Here is a 20,977-nt window from a genome sequence, read left to right as displayed (position 1 = left end):
GGTTTTCATGTTGGTAATAGGTAGGATGATATTTCTTTTAGCTAATTCTGAATTACTGAAGTTACACATCTACGAGTGCCTGAAATTTTTCCTTATTTCCAACTTTCTGTAATGCAAATTAGATCACTTAAAAGCTGTGGATGCTACCCCAATATACACTTAATTCACTCTATATGTCCTAGGTGTGACACATAAATCTATCTGGGATGTTATCTCTGCATCCCTCTGCTTCCTGAACTTTTACTACTCCACTGTTCTTGCCAACACAGAAAGTCCAATCCTAAAGGAAGAGTAAGAATACTTCTCCTCTCAGTTTTCATGGCATCTTGTCCTTGTCTGTATCATGCACAGAGTAGGATTTATCTCATGAGATTATGTTTGTTTCTTTATCAGAACATCTTTTCCTACAGGCAGCAAGTATCTTGACAGCAAGGACTCTCATCTTTGTATCTTGCAACTTCACTTAATAGATGAATGAACTTGAAATGAAACAAACTACCAAAGAAAGAAGTAGTGATTTCAGCTTTAGAGAGCTTTAATTCCAGACATCCATCTTTCTTAGATAATTTTAAATACAGATTGCTGAACCTACTGGGCTATTTGAAGTTGTTTCTATTTCTGTGATTGTGGTTTTCAATGAGAAGGCAAAGTAAGTTTCTAGGACCAGAAAGGAGAATGACTTATACTTTTTTTGAAAGGTAAGTGTTCATTATAATCAACTTTACCAATAAACTTGAAAATTTTTGGAGAAATTAACAAATTCCTAGAAAAATACAACTTTAAGAAACAGATACAGTCAAAAATTGAGTTAATATAAGAGAAATTTAATATATAATTTAAAGCTTTCCACAAAGAAGTGATAGATCTGTTTGGTTTTAATGGCAGGTTCTAACAAACATTTAAAGAAGAAGCACTTCATTTTTACACAAACTACTCCAAAGAAAGTAAAAGAGGGTGTATTTCCCAATTCATGATGTGAGACCAGCACAAGTTTGATACCAAAACCCAGCAAGAATAATACAAGAATGAAAAATTATAGGATAAGCTTACTTTTGAACATAGTTGTAAATATCCTGAGGGGAGAAAAGTTATGAGAATCAAGTGATAAATAAAAAGGAAAATATAATATGACCAAATGGGGTCTATCTAAGGAATGCATGTTTTAATGTTAAAAAATAAATTCATTTACCATGTCATCAGAATAAGTAGAAAAGCCATCTCCATAGATGATTGGAAAGAAAAAAACCTGACAAAACAAAATCAGCATTCATTTATGAAAAAAACTTGTTATAAAGTAAGAATAGAAGGGAACTTCTTTAATATCAAAAAGAATATCTACAAAAAATTTATAGCAAATATTATACTTAAAATATTAAAAATTTCCTTTCTGAAATCAGAACTGAGACAAGAATGCCTGTTATTACCACTTCAGTTCATCATTATGTGGCGATTCAAGACTGTATACTAAGACAAGAAAAGGAAAATGGATAAGGATTGCAAAGGAAGAAATAAAACTTTGTGTTAACAGATGGTATTATTGTATATGCAGTAAATACAAAGTGGCCCACTGATGAGTTATAAATTTAGTAAGTGCTTAGGGTGCTTACTGGTTACAAAAATCAATATATAAAACCAATTGTATTTGTATATTCCAGCATTAACCGGTAAGAAAATAAAATTTTTTAAAGATTATAACATCAAAAAGTAAAGAGTCCTTAGGAATAAATATAAAAGGTGTAGAAACCTCTATGAAGAAAACTATAAAATTTTAAATGTAAAAATGAGAAAATGTTTTTCAGAAAGACCTAAATAATTATGAAGATCAAAATGTTCATGATTGAATTATTCAGTAGTGTCAAAATACCAGTTTTCCTCAAATGGGTTTGTATACAAACTGATTCAAAATCATATTAGCTTTTATAAAGAAATTTACAATGTGATTCTAAAATGTATATGGATTACAAAGGATAAAAATAGCCATGACAATCGTACATAATGAAGAATAGGTGGCAGGATGTGTTATACTTTATAGTTACTAAAGCAGTGTGGTATGGGCACAAAGATAAAGTAACATGACCAGAACAGAATGGTACTTCAAAATAGGCTTATATATGTAAGGTGACATATTTATGAAAAGGGACATTGCAGGTATTGAGAAAAATGAATTTTTTCAATTAATTATAAGAGGATAAGTAGATATTCATCTGAAGAAAAAATAAAATTTGACCCTTATATGACACCATAGTCAAAAACTGAATTCCAGATGACCCTTAGTACTAAATGTAAAAAACAAAATAATATAGCTTTATTTTTTTTGTTTGTAAATTACCCAGTCTCAGGTATGTCTTTATTAGCAATGTGAGAACAAACTAATATGCCATCTAAATTTATTGTAATTACTTATTTTACAACTATAAATGAAGTCAGGATTCAGGAATTACACTTACTTATTTACAGTTAAATCTCCAATATCTAACAGACTGCTGACTTACATTAGATAGATGTTCAAGAAATCTTTGTTGAATAAAAAATGGATCCAGAGACTAAAATGGAATCAACTGTGCCTTTTGTTCCACTTTACTGTTTAAGAAGGAAGGTAAATTTAGATAACTCAAAACATTACTGACAAAACTGCAGTCATCTGAACAAATAACTTCCAGATGAATTGGTGTCTTCTCTAACGTAATTAAAAATAATATAGCTTTAAAAATAAATATAAGGGAATTGTTTCATGATCTCAGAGCAGGGATTATTTTCTAAAACAAGAAACAAAAAATAATTAAAATGGAAAACATTTAATTATTTGACTACATTAAAAGTAAGGTGTTTTTAATCCATCAGTAAACAACATTAAGAGAATAAAAACAAAGCACAGAGTAAGAAAAAATATATTTGCAACCCACATAATTGACAGTAGCATATATCTAGAACACATGAAAAAATATTTTAAATTGCTATTGCTTTTTGCTTGGTAACATACATAGCCTTTTTGCCCAAAAGGAAATCCAAATATTAAACACATATGAAAAAGTACTCAGTGTCATTAGTAATCAGGGACATTAGACACACATGCACACACACATAAACATATAACCTTGAAGTAACTTTTTTCTCCTATTTATTCATTCAACAAATTCTTTTCCAAAGAATCATCAAATGCTAAGTGTTGATGAAACAGTGTTGAGATGTACTTGTAGAACAAACATAGTTTTATATATTTATTTATAATTTTGGAACAAAGCCACCTTTCATAGCTCATGTTGTATATAATTCATGGCACTGTGGTGATATGCCTTTTCATTTGTTAAAAAAAAAACTTTTGTAATGGAGAATTTTATCCATAAACACAAGTGGAGAGAATGTAGAATAAGTTCTAGTGAAATCCATCACCTAGTTTGTGCAGCTATCGACTCATGATCAATATTGTTTCATCAACCTCCAAACCACTTGCTACCCCATCCCTGTATTATTTTGAAGCAAATACCTAACCCCATATCTTTTCATCCCATTTTATCTATGAGTATCTTAGGGTGTATCTCTAAAAATAAGCTCTAAAAACCTACCACAACACTGTTATTAAATAAATCTTTAATATTATTCAATATCCTGTCAAGTATCTACATTTCCCTATAGTGTCATTTTTTTTAACAGTTTATCTGAATCAGGATCTGCTTAAGTTCTATATGGCAAAAGATGGCCATGTCTCTTAACTTATTTAATCAATAGGTTTCTCTTCATTTTTTCCTTGCTATATATTTGTTGAAGAAAGCTAATCATTTGTTCTGAAGAGGATTCCATCATTTGCATTTTGTTGATTGTATTTTCAGGATGTCATTAATCACATTCTCCTGTATTTCCTAATAATTTATAGTTTGAACTAGAGGGTTGATCAGATATCAGTTCTAAAAATTGTGAAAGTTGCCTGGTCCTTTGAATATTATTTCCCTCTTAGTCTCTAAAATGTTTTTACCTGAAAGTCTACTTTGATATTTATAAATGTTTGAGAATTGCTCTAATATCTATTATAATTATCATTATTGATTTATAATTTAATTCCATGTGGTTATATAGCACACACTTTGGAAATTAAATCTTTGGAAATTTATTGAGATTTGTTTTGGCCCAGCATATGGGTGACTTTTATTGAACATATGGTGTGCACTTACATGTGTATTCTCTAGTTGCTGGAAGTAAGGTTTTATAAATGTCGATTTGGTCAAATGGTTATAGTGTTGTTCAGATTTTTTTATATATTTGCTAGTTGATTTTTTTCCTGTGGTGGTTCTACTAGTTACTGAGAGAGGAATATTAAAACCTTCACTATGATTATAGGTTTGTTTATTTATCTGCTTAATTCTGTCAGTTTTTCTTAGTACTCCAGCTGTAAATTTGTCCTCAGTGAAAAAGCCATAAAAGTGGGAAATTTACTCAGAGCTGTATCTTTCTTCCACATGTTGACTCTCCAGTTTCTGTTTGCTTTTGGTAGCTATCCACTACCTTCCGATTATTGTTTTTAATATTTTTTCCAGAGTGTAATTGTAACCTGTCGGAGTGTTGGTCTGATATAATCTACTCTGTCATTATTGAAAGTGGAATCCTTGTTTTGTCTAATATAATATAACTACCCAAGGTTATGTGGTTAGTGTTTGTGTAATATCTTTTTTAATCCTTTTAGTTTCAACTTGTGTTCTTATATTTAAAACATGTCTTTTATAAAGAGCATATTTGCTTCATTGGTTTTTATTTTTAATCCAATCTGATAGTATCTGTGTTTTAGGTGGAATACTTAGTCCATTTACATTTTTTTTGAGATGGAGTTTTACTCTCTTGTCTAGGCTGGAGTGCAGTGGTGCAATCTCGGCTCTCTGCAATCTCCGCCTTCCAGGTTCAGGCAATTCTCCTGCCTCAGCCTCCTGAGTAGCTGGGATTATAGGCACCCACCACCATGCCCGGCTAATTTTTGTATTTTTAGTAGAGACGGGGTTTCACTGTGTTGGCCAGGCTGGTCTCGAACTTCTGATCTCAAGTGATCTGCCCACCTCAGCCTCCCAAAGTGCTGGGATTACATGCGTGAGCCACCACACCAACCCCATTTACATTTAATACTATTAGTGATATATTTTAATTTTTACTTTTTTGTATTTGTTTTCTATTTATCCTACATATTCTTTGTTTTTGATTCTCCTCTTTTTGACTTATTTTGGATTAAATGTTTTTCATTCTGTTTTTTTCTCCTCTGTTAATTTTTCAATAGCCACACTTTATTTCCATAGGCATCTGTGACTTATTACAATCTACCTTACTGTTGGTGCTTTTACCATTTCCCAAACAGTGCAAGAACCTTACATCACTTTAATTTCATTTACTTCCTCTTTTGTCTTTTTAAACCATTGTTATCATATAGTTATACCTCTGTACATTAACTCACAAGACATTGTAATTATTGTTTAAAAATTGTTTTAAGCATCAGCATTCCCTTTATTTACATATTTATTATTTTGAGTGCCCTTTATTTCTTCCTAAACGTCTATCCTTTCATCTGGGATCCTTTTCTTTTAGTTTTAAAAACTTCTTTGGGTTTTTCTTATAGTGAAGATCTACTAAAAAGAAATTCTTTACATTTTTGTGTGTCTGAAAGTGTTCTTATTTTAAATTTTTAAAGGCTGTTTTCACTAGGTATTTAATTCTAGCTTAGCATACCTTTTCTTTTATCATTTATGTCATGCCATGGACTCTTGCATCCATAGTTTCTCTTGAAACTCAGTTGTCTATATTATTATTGCCATTATATTTTTAAATCAATGTGCCTCTTCTTTCACCACTCTTAAGATTTTTATCTTTGCCTTTAGTTTTTAACAGTTTAACTAACGTGCCTAGGTGTATTTTTCTTTGTATTCCATCCTATTTGGGGGTTCACTGAGCTTTTTTGCAAGTTAATGCCTTTTATTAGTTTGAGGAGACTGCTTGGCTATTATCTCATCAGATATTGTGTCTACTCTATTTATCTTTTCTCTCTTTCTTGTACTCCAACTAAACATATTTTAAACCCTTTGACCATGTCCCACATGTTTCTTCTAGTCTGCTGTTAAGCCCATTCAAAGAGTTCCTAATTTCAGATACTGTATTTTCCAGTTCTAGGATGTTTATTTAATTCTTCTTCTACTTTTTTTTTTTTTGGCCAATTCTAATTTTGGTGAAACTATCCATTTTTAATTCATTTTCCCCAATTTTCTACTCTTTTTTAAAAAACATATTAATCTTAGTTATTTTAATGTTCTTATTTATGAACCAACATTTCTGGTTCTGCTTCTTTTTTTTTTCTTGATTGTTGGGTCATATTTTTCTGCCTCTTTGTGTCTAGCAACGCTTTATTGCAATTCTAACATATTTTAATGAAAAGAACTATAGGTACCCTAGATGTTGTCTTCCATCAGTAAGGATACCACCTCTACTTGGCAGGTAGGGGCTAGTCATCTCTGTCCAGTCAGAAATTTAGACAGATAGTAACTAGTTTGGAGTTTTATTAAAACTCAGTACACTTTTGTTTTATTTCTGCTTGTTTGGCATGGCTTTTCCCGACTTTTATGTGAGAGGCAAGTCTGTATTCTTAGCTATAAAACTTTCCTTTGGCGATTTTGAGCTTAGCCTATTAGCCTACTACCCATGCATCTTAAATTTTGGTTCATTTCTTGAGGGGAGGCTAGTTATGTTTGTTGCAGATACCTTCCCTCCAGTGGGACTTTGTCTCTGAAACACGACTTGAGCTGGATATTTCACGTCGCCTTTTTTGAAATTTCAGACCCAGACCCTCAGCCTCTCACACCTCTCAGGGAACTCAACAAATATTTCTTGGGAAAAATCAGCTTTGTGTTTGGGGCTCCATTTGTTTCCAGATGGTCATGACAACTCTATGAGAGCTCTTTCTTTGAATAGTTTCTCCACTTGGTTTAAATCTTATCCTTAACCAATACCAAGAATTGACAAATGTCTTCAGGGAAGAAAGCAGCCTGTGATTGTCAGCTTACAAAGGAAGGACTGTCATTATTAAATCTCTGGAATTTTAGATAATCTAAAATTTTCATTGCTCTCACAATTCTGTCATAAAAGTGATTTTTACAGCCTATCAGGCTTTTTTTCCTGTTGTTAAAAAGAGTATTCTCCTACCATGAGGTCCTACATTCTTTTCAGAAGCAAAATAAAAATAATGCCTATTCTTCAGAAGAATAAAAACAAAATACAAAGCCTTGCTTAGGATAGTAATGTCAAAAATTGCTGTCTTCTTGTCATCAGTTTTTTTAAAATAGGTCAGAGCAGGGGCTAGTCAAGAGAAACAACTCCAAAACCAATTAGCTTACATGTGCTAATAAAAACTTTCATGTCTGTAGATATGTGTAGATGTATACGTATAGATATGGTGCTTTCTTCATCTACTGAACTGCTTTGTGTCCTGATTCTGGTTGCAGATAAAAACTTACATTTTTTTCTCTTGTTAATTTTAATTACAGTTCAGAGAGACTTTTAGAGAATGTTAGATGTGATTGATTACTCTGCCTACTGCTTTAAAAATAAGGGGATGTAAACTAAGAAAGATTAAATGAGCTGTGTAAGACCCCAAAGCTGGTGAGATAAAACCAAATCTCTTCCCTCCTAGAGACCAGAATTTCTCCATGGCATTGCCTGACTCCACGACTGTTAGTCATGGCTTTCTAAAGTATCACTGGGGGGTTGTCTTTTCAGCCAAATGTCAAAATAATATTTTGGAGTTTTAAAAATAATATTTGGAGTTTTCAAAGTACCTCTAGATAAGGAACTTTGAAGAAATCATAAATTTTCCAGGTCAGCAAAATAAAAGAAATCCTTACAAACTGTCTGTTGTCACATGATCATTATTGAACAAAAAACATACCTAATAGATTTATTTTGTTTCATTGCTGAAACTAAACCAATGTTTAGTTTAGTTATATTATAATCAGTTTACTCTTTTAAAAATATTGATTTGTGAGAGTATATTATTTTTGAGAGTATATTTGTGAAGTATATTATTTTTATTAGCTATATACTGTTTAGTGCCAGAAAATATGCCCAGTGTATCAGAATTATAAAATGTACTAATTTAGTTTGCTTAAAAGTGAGTTTTCATGCATATGCATGCTAGATTTTTCCTGTAGCCACAGAAAAAAATATTGAAGTTCCACAGATCATAAAATAAGCCATCAAAATGATCAATAAATGATTATATTTAGAAAAATGGAAAGATATGTATTCCAAAAGTAGAGTTGTGATAAGCCTGTTTTCCATGACAGATGACATATTTGGAAGAGAGATGAAATTCATGAGCTACAACATGTTTACTTGCTTTTTTATCTTTAAAAATTTGCCTTCACAAAACAGTGTAAGAATTATTCTGAAGTAAAAACAATTATTCTCTTAAGTGTAATGCTAGGTTGATTTCTTATTTTGTTATTATTATTATTTTGCTTCCCAGTCCTACCTTTTAATCACTGGAATGTGTGCAAGTCAGTTTCCTTTTTTATACACCTAGGTGATCTCAGATGTTGTATGCCATGTTAGATAATCTTATTATTATACTACATATCAATGCCTACATTTATATGGTAGTATATTGTATTTCCAAGTATTGTCTTATAGGTTCAAAGTTTCATCACTGTAGAGCAAGTATGTAAACATAAAAACTGTACGTATATGGGTATATATTTCATTTGTAGCCATTCCATCCCATGAGTAAAATGAGAAAAAAATAAGATATGGATCATATATGTAAATGTATACCATAGTAAAAATAAAGATTTCCACAGCCCTGCTAATATAGCAGGTTGGTCTTTAGAAAAGGATCTGCAATTATTAAATTTTACTTGTACTACTTATACTACAGGCATTGTTAACATTTTCTATGACTTGTTATACTTTTTTAAATCTAACAAAATTAAATTCAACATGAAAAAATGGTAATTTGAAAGAACTAATTGGTGTTTTCATTTGAAGTATCTTGCCTGATGGGAATTGAGTTGAATTTGTGGATTACTTTGACAGTGTGATCATTTTTACAATATTGATTCTACCTATCCATGAACATGGGATGTGTTTCCATTTGTTTGTGTCATCTATGATTTCTTTCAGCAGTGTTTTGTAGTTTTCCTTGTAGAGGAAACCACCTCCTTGGTTAGGTATATTCCTAAGTTTTTTGGTTTTTTTTTGCAGCTATTATAATAGGGGTTGAGTTCTTGATTTGATTCTCAGCTTGATTGCTGTTGGTGTATAGAAGAGCTACTGATTTGTGTACATTGATTTTGTATCTGGAAACTTTGGTGAATTCTTTTATCAGTTCTAGGAGCTTTCTGGAGGAATCTTTAGGGTTTTAGAAAAAAAAATCCTAAAATTCATATGGAACCAAAACAAGACTAAGCAAAAAGAGCAAATCTGGAGGCATCACATTACCTGATTTCAAACTATGTGATAAGGCCATAGTCACCAAAACAGCATGGTACTGGCATAAAGATAGGCACAATGGAACAGAATAGAGAGCCCAGAAAAAACCCCTAATACTTACAGCCAACTGATCTTCAACAAAGATGTTTATGTTTATAAAGTGGGGAAAGGATACCCTATTCAACAAATGGTGCATGAATAATTGGCAAGCCACATGTAGGAAAATGAAACTGGACCCTCATCTCTCACCTTATACAAAAATCAACTCAAGATGGATCAAGGACTTAAATCTAAGACCAGAAACTGTAAAAATTATAGAAGACAAAACTGGAAAAACCCTTCTAGACATTGGCTTAGGCAAGGATTTCATAACCAAAAACCTAAAAGCAAGTGCAATAATAACAAAGATAAATAGCTGGGACTTAATTAAACTAAAGAGCTTTTACACAGCAAAAGCAACAGTCAGCAGAGTAAACAGACAACCCACAGAGTGGGTGAAAATCTTCACAATTTGTACATCTGACAAAGGACTAATATCCAGAATCTACAATGAATTCAAACAAATTAGCCAGAAAAAAACAAACAATCCCATCAAAAAGTAGGCTGAGGACATGAATAGACAGTTTTCAAAAGAGGACATATAAATGGCCAACAAACATATGAAAAAATGCTCAATATCACTAGTGATCAGGGAAATGCTAATTAAAATGCTAATGATCAGGGAAATGCTAATCAAAATCCTAATCAAAACCACAATGCAGTACCACCCTGCGCCTGCAAGAATGGCCATAATCAAAAAATGAAAAAATAATAGATGTTGGTGTGGATGTGGTGAACAGGGAACACTTCTACACTGCTGGTGGGAATGTAAACTAATACAACCACTATGGAAAACAGTGTGGAGATTCCTTAAACAACTAAAAGTAGAACTATCATTTGATCCAGCAATCCCACTACTGGGTATCTACCCAGAGGAAATGAAGTCGTCATATGAAAAAGATACTTGCACACGCATGTTTATAGCAGCACAATTTGCAATGGCAAAAACATGGAACCAACCCAAATGCGCATCAATAAACGAGTGGATAAAGAGTGCAAAGAAAGTATGATGGAATACTACTCAACTGTAAGAAGGAATGAATTAATGGCACTCACAGTGACCTGGATGAGATTGGAGACTATTATTCTAAGTGAAGTATCTCAGGAATGGAAAACCAAACATGGTATGTTCTCACTCATATGTGGGAGCTAAGCTGTGAGGATGCAAAGGCATAAGAAAGAAAGATACAATGGGCTTTGGGAACTTGGGGAGAAAGTGGGAAGGGTGTGAGGGATAAAAGACCACAAATTGGGTGCAGTGTATGCTGCTCGGGTGATGGGTGCACCAAAATCTCACAAATCACCACTAAAGAACCTACTCATGTAACCACATACCACCTGTTCCCCAATAACCTATGGAAATAAAAAAAAATTAATAAAAAAAAGTATCTTGCCTGTCAACTAATTTATTCTTTTTGTGCTGTCCACTGCTGTTTATCAGAAGACTCACTCAGTTTAATGGATTTCATTAGTTTAAGGCACTTGTCTGAATTAGAACATTGGATACTTAATGTCCAGTGATTGCTGTTCTTCCCTCTGACTCATTCAGTTCCTCTGATGAATAATAGGATTTTATGCAGTGTGTATTCCTGTTCTTACTTGTTGAATTAAGCACTTATCTTAGAATATAAACACACTGATATGAATGGAGTCTATTTTCAACCAACTTGGTATAAGAATGTAAAGTCACAATCATGTACCTTGCCTTGGATTACAAAACCTTAGGCTACCATGTGTCGTGCAGATGAAAATGTTGGTGTCTTGATGTCTTTCAGAAGCTAGTGTCCTATTTTTTTAAATTATAATGTCTTCTGAGAGGGAAGGCCTTAGGAGGTGTGTCAGTTATCAACTATAAGTGCTCTCAGTGTAATACTGAATCTGCAACATGGCCTGTGTAGTGTGACAGAACACAATGTTTTACCACAAGCACAATTCCATTTTCTCAAGACATATATGTGATGGTGAGTAAATCAATAATTTTTTATTTGCTGATCCTGATATGATCTAAAATTTTTTGCTAGTTCCTCTTTTATTTTTGAAAAGTGTTCCAAGTTGTCGTAATGTTATCTTAATTGACAGAAAGTACAATCTGTCCCTGGTATCTGCAGGGGATTGGTTCCAGGACCCCAGGGCATACCAAAATCTGGGGATGCTCAAGTCCCTTATGTACAATAGTATAGTATTTGCATACATCCTACACACATCCTTCCATGCACTTTAAATCATCTCTAGATTCCTTAATATACCTAATAAAATGTAAATACTATGTAAATTGTTATTGTACTGTACTGTTTAGGGAACTATGACAAGAAACAAAAGTCTGTACATGTTCAGTAAGGATGCAATCATTGTAGGCCTAACTACATTTTCAATCTGCAGTTGGTTGAATTTGCAGGTGCTGAATCCAGCTATGAGGGCTGACTATATCTGCAGATGTACACTTCAAGCTGCAAGATAATGATTTTTAGAAACCACTTAACAAAAAATAAGAATGTGTGTTGTTTAGTATAAATCCAGATTATATTTCATGAAGCAAAAATAAATCTTCATAAGGAGACCTCTAATTATCAGGTAGTTAAGATTTTCAGAATCAGTCATGTGATGCTATCAATCTATTTGTAGTTAAGAATAGTAAAAGTTGGCTGGACGTGGTGGCTCACACCTGTAATCCCAGCACTGTGGGAGGCCAAGGTGGGTGGATCACCTGAGGTCAGGAGTTCAAGACCAGCCTGTCCAACATGGTGAAACCCCAGCTCTGCTAAAAACACAAAAATTAGTTGGTGTGGTGATGCTCACCTGTAGTCCCAGCTACTAGGGAGGCTGAGGCAGGAGAATCACTTGAACCCGGGAGGTGGAGGTTACAGGGAGCTGAGATCGCACCACTGCACTCCAGCCTGGGCGACAGAATGAGACTCCATCTGAAAAAAAAAATAGTCAAAGTTGATAGCACCTTAATCCATTTTTATAGGTTCTGCATATATAGAAAGTAACTTATCATCATTTGCCATGCTTACAGTTCTTTAATTGTACATAAGAATATGATCTTGGAAAAAAACTATCTTAAATATTAATCACTTGCTACATAGTTTTACATAAGACTCCGCTATAATTTTTTTAAACTTCATTTAGAAATTACAGTAACAACATCAATTATATTCATGTGGCTTTGACAAAATTTACTGGAATGTCTTCCGTGGTTTTGTTTTTCTTTTTCATTTAATGTGCATTAATTTTCATAATAATAAATTTGTTCTTCTTTGTTATATTTACTGTTAATTACACATATATAAAAATTTTCAGTTATTTTGGCATACATAGTAAATTGTAGTAATTATCAGGTAACAAAGTGAGTACTTTTTACTATTTTTTGCTGGTTTACTTGTTTTTTATTTAATAAAGACCATATTTAAACATTTTCCTTTTTCTTCTAAATTTTGAAACCTAGATATTTGATAATATGGGATTTATGGTTTTGCTTCAGGTTTTAAAATACATATTGAATTTCAAAAATGCAAGATAAACCATTTTGTTTTGATAGGACAAAAATATAGTATGTTCATTTCTCCACTGGGTAAATATTGAGCATCTAAAATGTTCTAGTCACTGATCTAGGAGCTTATGTAAAACAATTCTGTTTTTTTTCTCTTCAGCTTTTATTTTGATTTCTGGGGTACATGTGCAGGATGCACAGGTTTGTTACATAGGTAAACATTTGCCATGATGGTTTGCTGCACAGATCAACCCGTCACCCAGGTATTAAGCCCAGCATCCATTAGCTATTCTTCCTGATGCTCTCCCTGTGCCTACGCCCCCACCACCCACCACCGACAGGACCCAGTGTGTGTTGTTCCCCCCAGTGTGTCCATGTGTTCTCATTGTTCAGCTCCCACTTGTAAGTGAGAACATATGGTGTTTGGTTTTCAAATAGTTCTTCAGGTTCATTTACAATCATGGTGTTAAGTTAGCAAATCTTTGGAAGTAAATAAAACTAAAAACTATTATTCTGTTGTTGCTACCAGTGTCTAGTTAATCTTTAGGTACTTCTTTATGACAAAGTGATAAAGTGTTTTTAAATTAGCAGACTTAGGTTCTAGTTATGGTTATGCTAATTCTGTAGCATGACTTTGCATCAGCTAGTTGATTTTCCTGGGTTTCAGTTTCTTGTGAAAACATGAAAAATACAGAGGTGGATTGCTTGTGCTCTGGGGGGTCTCGATTCACTGTGGAGAGATCTAGAGCAGAGAGCAGTGTCTTCATATTCATAAAGTTAGCTTAGTCATGTGCCTGCTACCCTTCCTTAGCCTTCTTTTCTGTCTCCTTTTTCTTCCCTACTTGTAAATATTGCAGAGCCACAGGGCTCAGTTCTCAGATCTCTTCCTTTCTGTTCTTATTTCTTAGGTGAGCGAATTCAATTTAATGGTTCAGATTCATATGTTTAAATGCCTCCACTTTGTGTAGTAGGTAGATCAAACTTACCACCTCTAAGTCAGAACTCTTGATTTTTATCATGAAAACAACTCTTTCCCAAGTGTTCTTTACCTCTGCAAATGACTCCACCATTCACATAGTATTCAGGTGCTTCACCAAGAAGCACCTTTGACTCTTCTCTTTCCTTCACATCATTCATTCAGTCTATCAGCAGTCCTTGCCATTCCAACCTTTAAAATATATTAGGAACCTGCTCATTTCTTAGGTCCTCTACCTTTGCCCTCTACCTACCACCCCAGTCATAACCACCATCCTCTCTTGCCTGGAATACTGCAGTAGTTTCCCGATATCCCTGTTTTCTCTTTTGTCCTCATGTAGTTCATTCTCCTCATAGCAACTGGAGCAATTCTTTAAAGATAAGTCGTTTCATGTTATCTTCTTACTCATAACTTTCCAGTGGCTTCCTATAACAAACTGTCATGGCTTACAAGTTCTCTGACTTCATTTCCTACTATTTTCGTTTTTACTCATACCCCTTGAGGTGTATCAATCTTCATTATGTTTTTGTGTTTTACCCAATATCCTAGCTTGTTTTCACATCAGGGCCTCAGCAAATATAAAGACATTTGCTATTTCCTCTTCCTGAAGTGTTCTTCCTTCAGCTATGTATGTGATATACCTCCTCAGAAATGCCGTCTCTGACCTCTCTACCTGTATGTTCAGTCACTCTCTATATCCTTCTCTTTATTTTTCTTCATGGCAATCACTTCCTGAAATTATAAATATATATTTGTTTCCTGTCTTATCCACCAGCATATAAACCCCATGAAAGCAGAAACTCTCTGCTTGTTTACTACTGACTGAGTCTCTGGAACCTAGAACAGTGCTTGGCATATAGTAGGTATTCAGTGAATTTTTATTGATAGGCAGTTTGAGTGAAATGGGTGGCAAGAGGACTGTTTTATTTATTTCTATTTAAACATTGTTTGTAGGAGCATCATCAGGAAATATTAGAAAGGGTCAAATTTTCCATTGGTTTATTATAATTACAAAGATTTATAACTTTGTCATAATGGAAAAATTTATAAACTACTATGTTCCTTACAGTATTTAAATAAGCTATTACCTAAACTTTTTGTTACTTATGCACCTACATCATTAAAATCAGAATAATGTTTTTGAAAATACATATTTTAAAATACAGCATCTCACAAAAATCTGATGTGGTTATGGTTACATAGCTTTATGTTTAGATCTCAAACTGTTAATAATTAACAATGAAAAAAACAAAAAGGACTTTGAGACCGGCTGAGTTACAGAAAATGCCATTTGAGAAAAAGGTTGATGTAAATCTTTTATGAATGAGCTCTGATTAAGTAATCCTCTTCATTGTTAGGAAAAAGATCTGGTGGAATTTGCCATTGCACTTGAAAGTTATTTCAAATGCTCATATTCCCCCAAAGAGTTGTACAAAGTTGCCATTTAGCTTTGACTTAGAGTTACATGCAAAAGTTATTTTGCCTTGTTATGAAATAACTGACTTTCGAAAATGGAATATGCATAGGCAGATGTTAGAAAATATTATATAAATGTGTGAGATATGACAGGGAAAATATTCAGCAGGAATTTTATATATCATTGAAGGAAAAATTCAGCTATTTAATATTAATTGACAGTGACTTTTACCAGCACGTAGGATTTCTAGCCATTGTTGAATATCCTAAAGTAAAATTGATTTTTATGTCTATCTGAATAACTGATATCTCTAAAATGCTTAATAGCATGCAGATTTTTATACACACTACTTTAACCCTTGGAACAATCTTATGTGAGGTAGACAGTGTTATCCCTATTTTCAGATGAGGAAATAGAGTTGGTTCAAAGGAGTTGCTGTAACTTGTACAACCAATAAACAGTGGAGTTTGAATTAGGCTCAGCTCTCCGGATCTTGAAATCTGAGCCCCTTTCACAACATAATGCTAGTGATCCAAAGTTTAAATTGCCAGATGAGAACAGGCCCAAGACACTGTGGCATCTACACCTTCAGCATTTGTGGAGGACTCTTGGTGTTTCTGGTTGAACTGAGTGATTGATTGACTAGAGCTAAGTGTCTTACAATGCGGAGCAGTCTGTATCTCAGGAATCTGATTGCAATAGAGTCTGATTAATATGAGTGTCATATTTTCATTGTTTCCTGAGGAAGTAATATGCGTTGTTAATGGCAGGAAATTCTGACATATTTTAGTCTTGGGTTTGTGTAAGAAGATTTAATGAGTACTTTGATTATTAACTTTATAGGTGTGAGTGCAGAGCAATTTCAGCACATTGACAGTATCTTTAACCTGATGAGAATAGCCATTCCCTGGAATATATCCCACAGAAAAATTGTTTTTCAAAGGGTAGATTTCTGAAAATCATTGGAATCTATAGATTAGGGTTTACTAAAAATAAAAAATTATAAGTGTTAGCATTAACTCGAGAAAGTTTTAGTCCAGAAATTATTAGAAACTGTTTTTTGTACTCCAACCAATGAGAATTTTAAACTTCTGGTTTGTGTTGCAAATGATGGAATCCATGTAAGTGTCCATCAGTGGATGAAGGGGTAAAGAAAATGTGGTATATATACACAATGGAATACAATTCAGCCTTTAAAAAGATGGAAATGATATCGTTTGTGATAAGGTAGATGAACCTAGAGAACATTATGTTAAGTGAAATATGCCAGGCACAGAAAGGCAATTACCACATGGTATCGCTTATATGTGGAATCTAAGGACTTCCCACTCATAGAAGCAGAATAGTGGTTACTAGAGGCTGGAAGGAGGGGTGGGTTGGAGAGGTATTGGTCAAAGGATACAAAACTCATTTTGAAAACTTATGTGTAAGCTTAATTTAAAACATGTTTTTGAAGGAAAAAGGTTGATTATATTCTAGTAGATGGACTGATCTGTGAAAAATATAATTGAAAACCAGCTGGAGAGAGATACTTTTGTAGGTGCTATGAAAGATATTAAAAAGTTTAAGAAAAATCTCATGCCCTCCAGCCGCTGATTTGACAGATGATAGAGATAATGCATACATGTGCAAGTGTCTGTTTGTATGTGTGCTGAAAATTTAGATGACAGGACAAGAAATGACATGGTAGGTACCAAGTGGTAAATATAGACAATATATTCTGGAGCTATTTCCCAGTGATTATTAAAGTTACTTTCATGAAAGCGATATGATTTGAACTTAGGTAGTAGTATAGAGTTAGAAGAATATACTTGGCAAAAAAGCTATGAACAAGTTCATAAAAATGGGGAAGAATCACAAAGTACTCCCCTAGAGTAGAAACAAAAGATTGAGCTGCTAATAATTGGCACTGAGATTATGAAGGACCTTGAAGGAAAAGATAATTTAAGAATGTAGCTTTCGAAGACTCAATTTAGCATTTAAATTTTTATGTAAACCAAACATATCTAAAATTTGTTTTTGAGTGCGTGATTTTGTGTGTGATAAACTATCTTTTCTGTTTGGGCTCATTTTCTTGTTAAAGTCCATCTATTCTGTGAGTTCTGTTTACCATCAAAGAGAATAAATACCCCAACAGGAAATTTTTGAGCCTGTCATAGATATTCTTTTCCTTCATTTTCAGTGAAATAGCTGGCAAAGTTTTATCGATATTATTTCTTTTGCTTTAGGTTGGAAGTTCAGTGTCCAGTTGAAAAACACCAACTCAGCTAGTTTCTTCTGGTCTGCATTACAGTATTTTACCTGTCTTTTTATGAAAAGAGCATGTTCTAGGAAAGGATGGAAGATTCTCAAAGAAACAACTTTCCCCTTCTAAGGCAGATGAAAACCTGTACATGTACCTAACATTTTTTCCCCTTTTTAAAATATAAAATTTCACATTACATTTTCTCCTCTTCCTTTTTGGAATAATTAAATGTAACACTTCTTTCATAGTTATTTGCTCATTTATTCTGAAATGACTTGCCTTTTCCTAAGTAGGATGTGAGGTTGGTGGATGCAGATGGTGCATGCGAGTGCAACTGGGAATGTTTTCCAGGATAATAGAGAATGAGGAACTACCTTCTGAAACTTTAAGTTGAACCCCACTCCCCCACTTTGTGATACTCTGTCTTCACTTTCTCTTCTTAAAAAGTTACTCTCCTTTTTAATCTTTCTAGCCTGACAACCGATGTCAGCAGTTGTTTAATCGGTATTTGGTGCTTAAACCATACTTGAGTCTCTAACTCCTTAGGTTTCATTACTGTACTTTATTTAAAAAGCCTGACATTTAGTTACTTGAGCATTTCTAAAGCAGCTTTTGAAGTAGCAAACAATTAAGACCATATTCAACTTTTCAATGATCCTACTTAACTGTTAAGGGCAAAGCAGGAAAAGAGAACTGCTTGGTACCTGAAGCAAACATATATTAAAAGAAGGAGGAAAAGCCTTAATCTCAAATGATTATAGATAGATAATAACAGTAAGACACCCACATAGAATGTTAACACTTGAAAAATCTTGATGAAGATATATGGAATTTCAGTGTACTAGTCTTGCCTGCTTTTTAAAGTAGGTATGAAATTTTTTCAAAATAAAATTTACTGAAAATCTCAAATGACTAGTAACCATTTTTTCTAAAGTAAAGATGAAAAATATCTTTGGTATTAATGTTCCCCATTTTTATCTTTCTCCGTTCCTGATGCCCAGCATTAATTATACTTTAATAAAGACTGAATTTAATTAAGTCAGTGACCTGCACCAGCATGGTCAGTAGCAAAGATCTTCCCACAAATCGTCACCATAGCTTTGTTCATTTGCAGCTGTCTTCATCACAACTAAGTTGTACAGCTTATTTTATTTTCAAGTTTAAATTTCTTTTTCATCAAAAGGTCAAATTTGGGTTAATTATGCTAAACACACAATCTTGTATAGAATATTTTTTCCAGTTTTCAAAGCTGTTGAATTAGGACCTTAATTAACTGTGGGGTTACACTTTTGCACTGTGTTTAATGCTTGCATTGTAGGAAAAGTTACCAGAAAGAAGAGAGATTAGGGATGAGTGTCACACTGACACAAGGCCTGGCATGTAATAAGTATTCTGTAACTGTTTCTTGAGCTAATAATGAAGGGATCAAAGGCTAACATTATTTATTTACCACCTACCAAGCCCTTAGATTAAAGACTTATTTTGCATTATCTCATGAATCCTCACAACAGCTTCTTGTGAGTATGGGTTCTGTTGTTATCTCCCTTTTACATGTGGGAAAACTGAAGCTCAGACAGCGTGCAGGGAGGTGGCTGAGTTAGGATTCCAATGGGGTCTTTCTGACTATAGTCACTAACCTCATACTTTCAATCATAGCATTTCTACCTATAGAATGTTTACTTCGTTTGAGAGTCACTTCATAAGAAAGAGGGTGTTTGGTTGTGGTTTGAGAAGGATTAATTGTAATTAATCTTGACTGAGGAGAGAGGATCACTCTTTTCTTGGTTTTTGAATTAAAACTGTTGTCCAATATGATAGCCACTAGCCACATGTGGCTGTTTACATTTAAATATGAATTAACTAAATACAATTTAAAATTCATTTTCTCAGCTTTGTTACCCATATTTCAAGTGCTCAACAGTCACATACAGTTAGTGGCTTTATTGGACAACACAGAGCAAATTTCCCTCATCACAAAAAGTTCTGTTGGATAGCATTACAAAGATTCCAGGGTTATCAGTTGAAACTCTTGAAAGTAACACTAGTTAAAACCTATCTCGGAAAATAGATTTCATGATTGTCACAGCTCTCAAAAGCAATAACACTCTATTTTTCTTGGTTTTATCAAGTAATTTAAATTTATGTATTTATAATTACTTCCTATTGCCCAACAAATTATGATGGAGGGACAGGAAATTAGGATGGACTCAATGACCCCATACCTGCAGTCCTAGCTGTACTCAAGAGGCTGAGGTGGGAGGATCACCTGAGCTCAGGAGTTTGAGGCTGCAGTGAGCTATGATTGTGCCCTGCACTCTAGCCTGGATAAGAGAGTGAGACCTGTCTCTAAGACAGATGGATTGATGGATGGATGGATAGTTAGATAGACAGATAGATACATACATACATACATACATACATACATACATAAAAGAAGTTAATATTTGGAGCAAATATAGTAGGCAGTGCTGGAAACAAGAAGACAAATATTTTTCAAGCAGATGGTTCTATGTTGTTAGAAATTATTTATTTTACTTTGTTTACCAATATCACAATAGTATCGAAGGCACAGAGGAAAAAGTACAATATTTTTAAAGTATAATTTTTATTATGAAATATTTTAAACACACTATACTTTTTTAAATGGTGAAAAAGCAGTTGGATACATTTTTTTACAATAGACTCATAAAGGAATTTATAAGTGGAAAATTTAATCACCTGATTATTTCAGAGATATTTTAAGAATGTAGTCCATAATTTTGCCTGGACGTCTGTCTTAATATGTTCGTTACCCAAGTTGGAAAGCACAAACCTGGGGGTGAGCTTCATCTCCTTAGGCTCACATTGCTCATCTGTCACCTGGAGGAGGCAAGTATCTGCTCTGAGATCATTCCTAGTACATATTTACATCCTATGACTCATAGACTAGGTTCGGGGCTAGAGATCCACTTCCTGAGACTGGCCATTTTTCTCCACTGCAGTAGATGTGGAATTATAAAGTTGAATGGGAGGATTTATAGAAAAATTTAAAGTCATATTTTACCTGTTATATACTTTTTAAAAATTGCCTTACTTGCCCTATTGAAAAGAAAGAAAATGAAGAATGAATGTTATTTAGCCTGAGAAAGAGAAGATTTAAGGCTTGACTTAGTTCCTGTGCCCTGAAAGATATATTATAAGGAGTATTTCCTATCTTCACAGAAGATGTTCTTATTTTTCAGTGAAGAAAGTGCTTCTTTAATGTCTACCTTGCTCCTGCCCGCAGACTCTGTCTCCTTAGGGGCAAGAATGTGTATCTGGTTA

The 20,977-nt window shown here is 33.6% G+C and overlaps 1 protein-coding gene across 6 annotated transcripts in view; it reads left to right on the top strand.

The window, feature by feature from the left end:
• APLF (aprataxin and PNKP like factor) overlaps nucleotides 1–20,977 on the top strand; it is a 111,239-nt gene that overhangs the window by 79,543 nt on the left and 10,719 nt on the right. For 2 of the 6 annotated variants that reach the window (XM_063594900.1, XM_063594899.1), the window contains exon 9: nucleotides 411–20,771. The exons of the other annotated variants lie outside the window; for them this stretch is intronic. In XM_063594900.1, coding sequence (XP_063450970.1) covers nucleotides 411–426 — 16 coding nt within the window. In that variant the 3' untranslated portion in view covers nucleotides 427–20,771. Of the gene's footprint in view, nucleotides 1–410; nucleotides 20,772–20,977 lie in introns of those variants that run through there. 6 annotated transcript variants of the gene reach the window in all.

The sequence above is a fragment of the Pan paniscus genome, chromosome 12 (assembly GCF_029289425.2).
Source record: "Pan paniscus chromosome 12, NHGRI_mPanPan1-v2.0_pri, whole genome shotgun sequence".
NCBI classification, from domain to species: Eukaryota; Metazoa; Chordata; class Mammalia; order Primates; family Hominidae; genus Pan; species Pan paniscus.
Note: the sequence above shows the minus strand (reverse complement) of the source record. Positions and strands in the feature narration are given on the sequence as shown.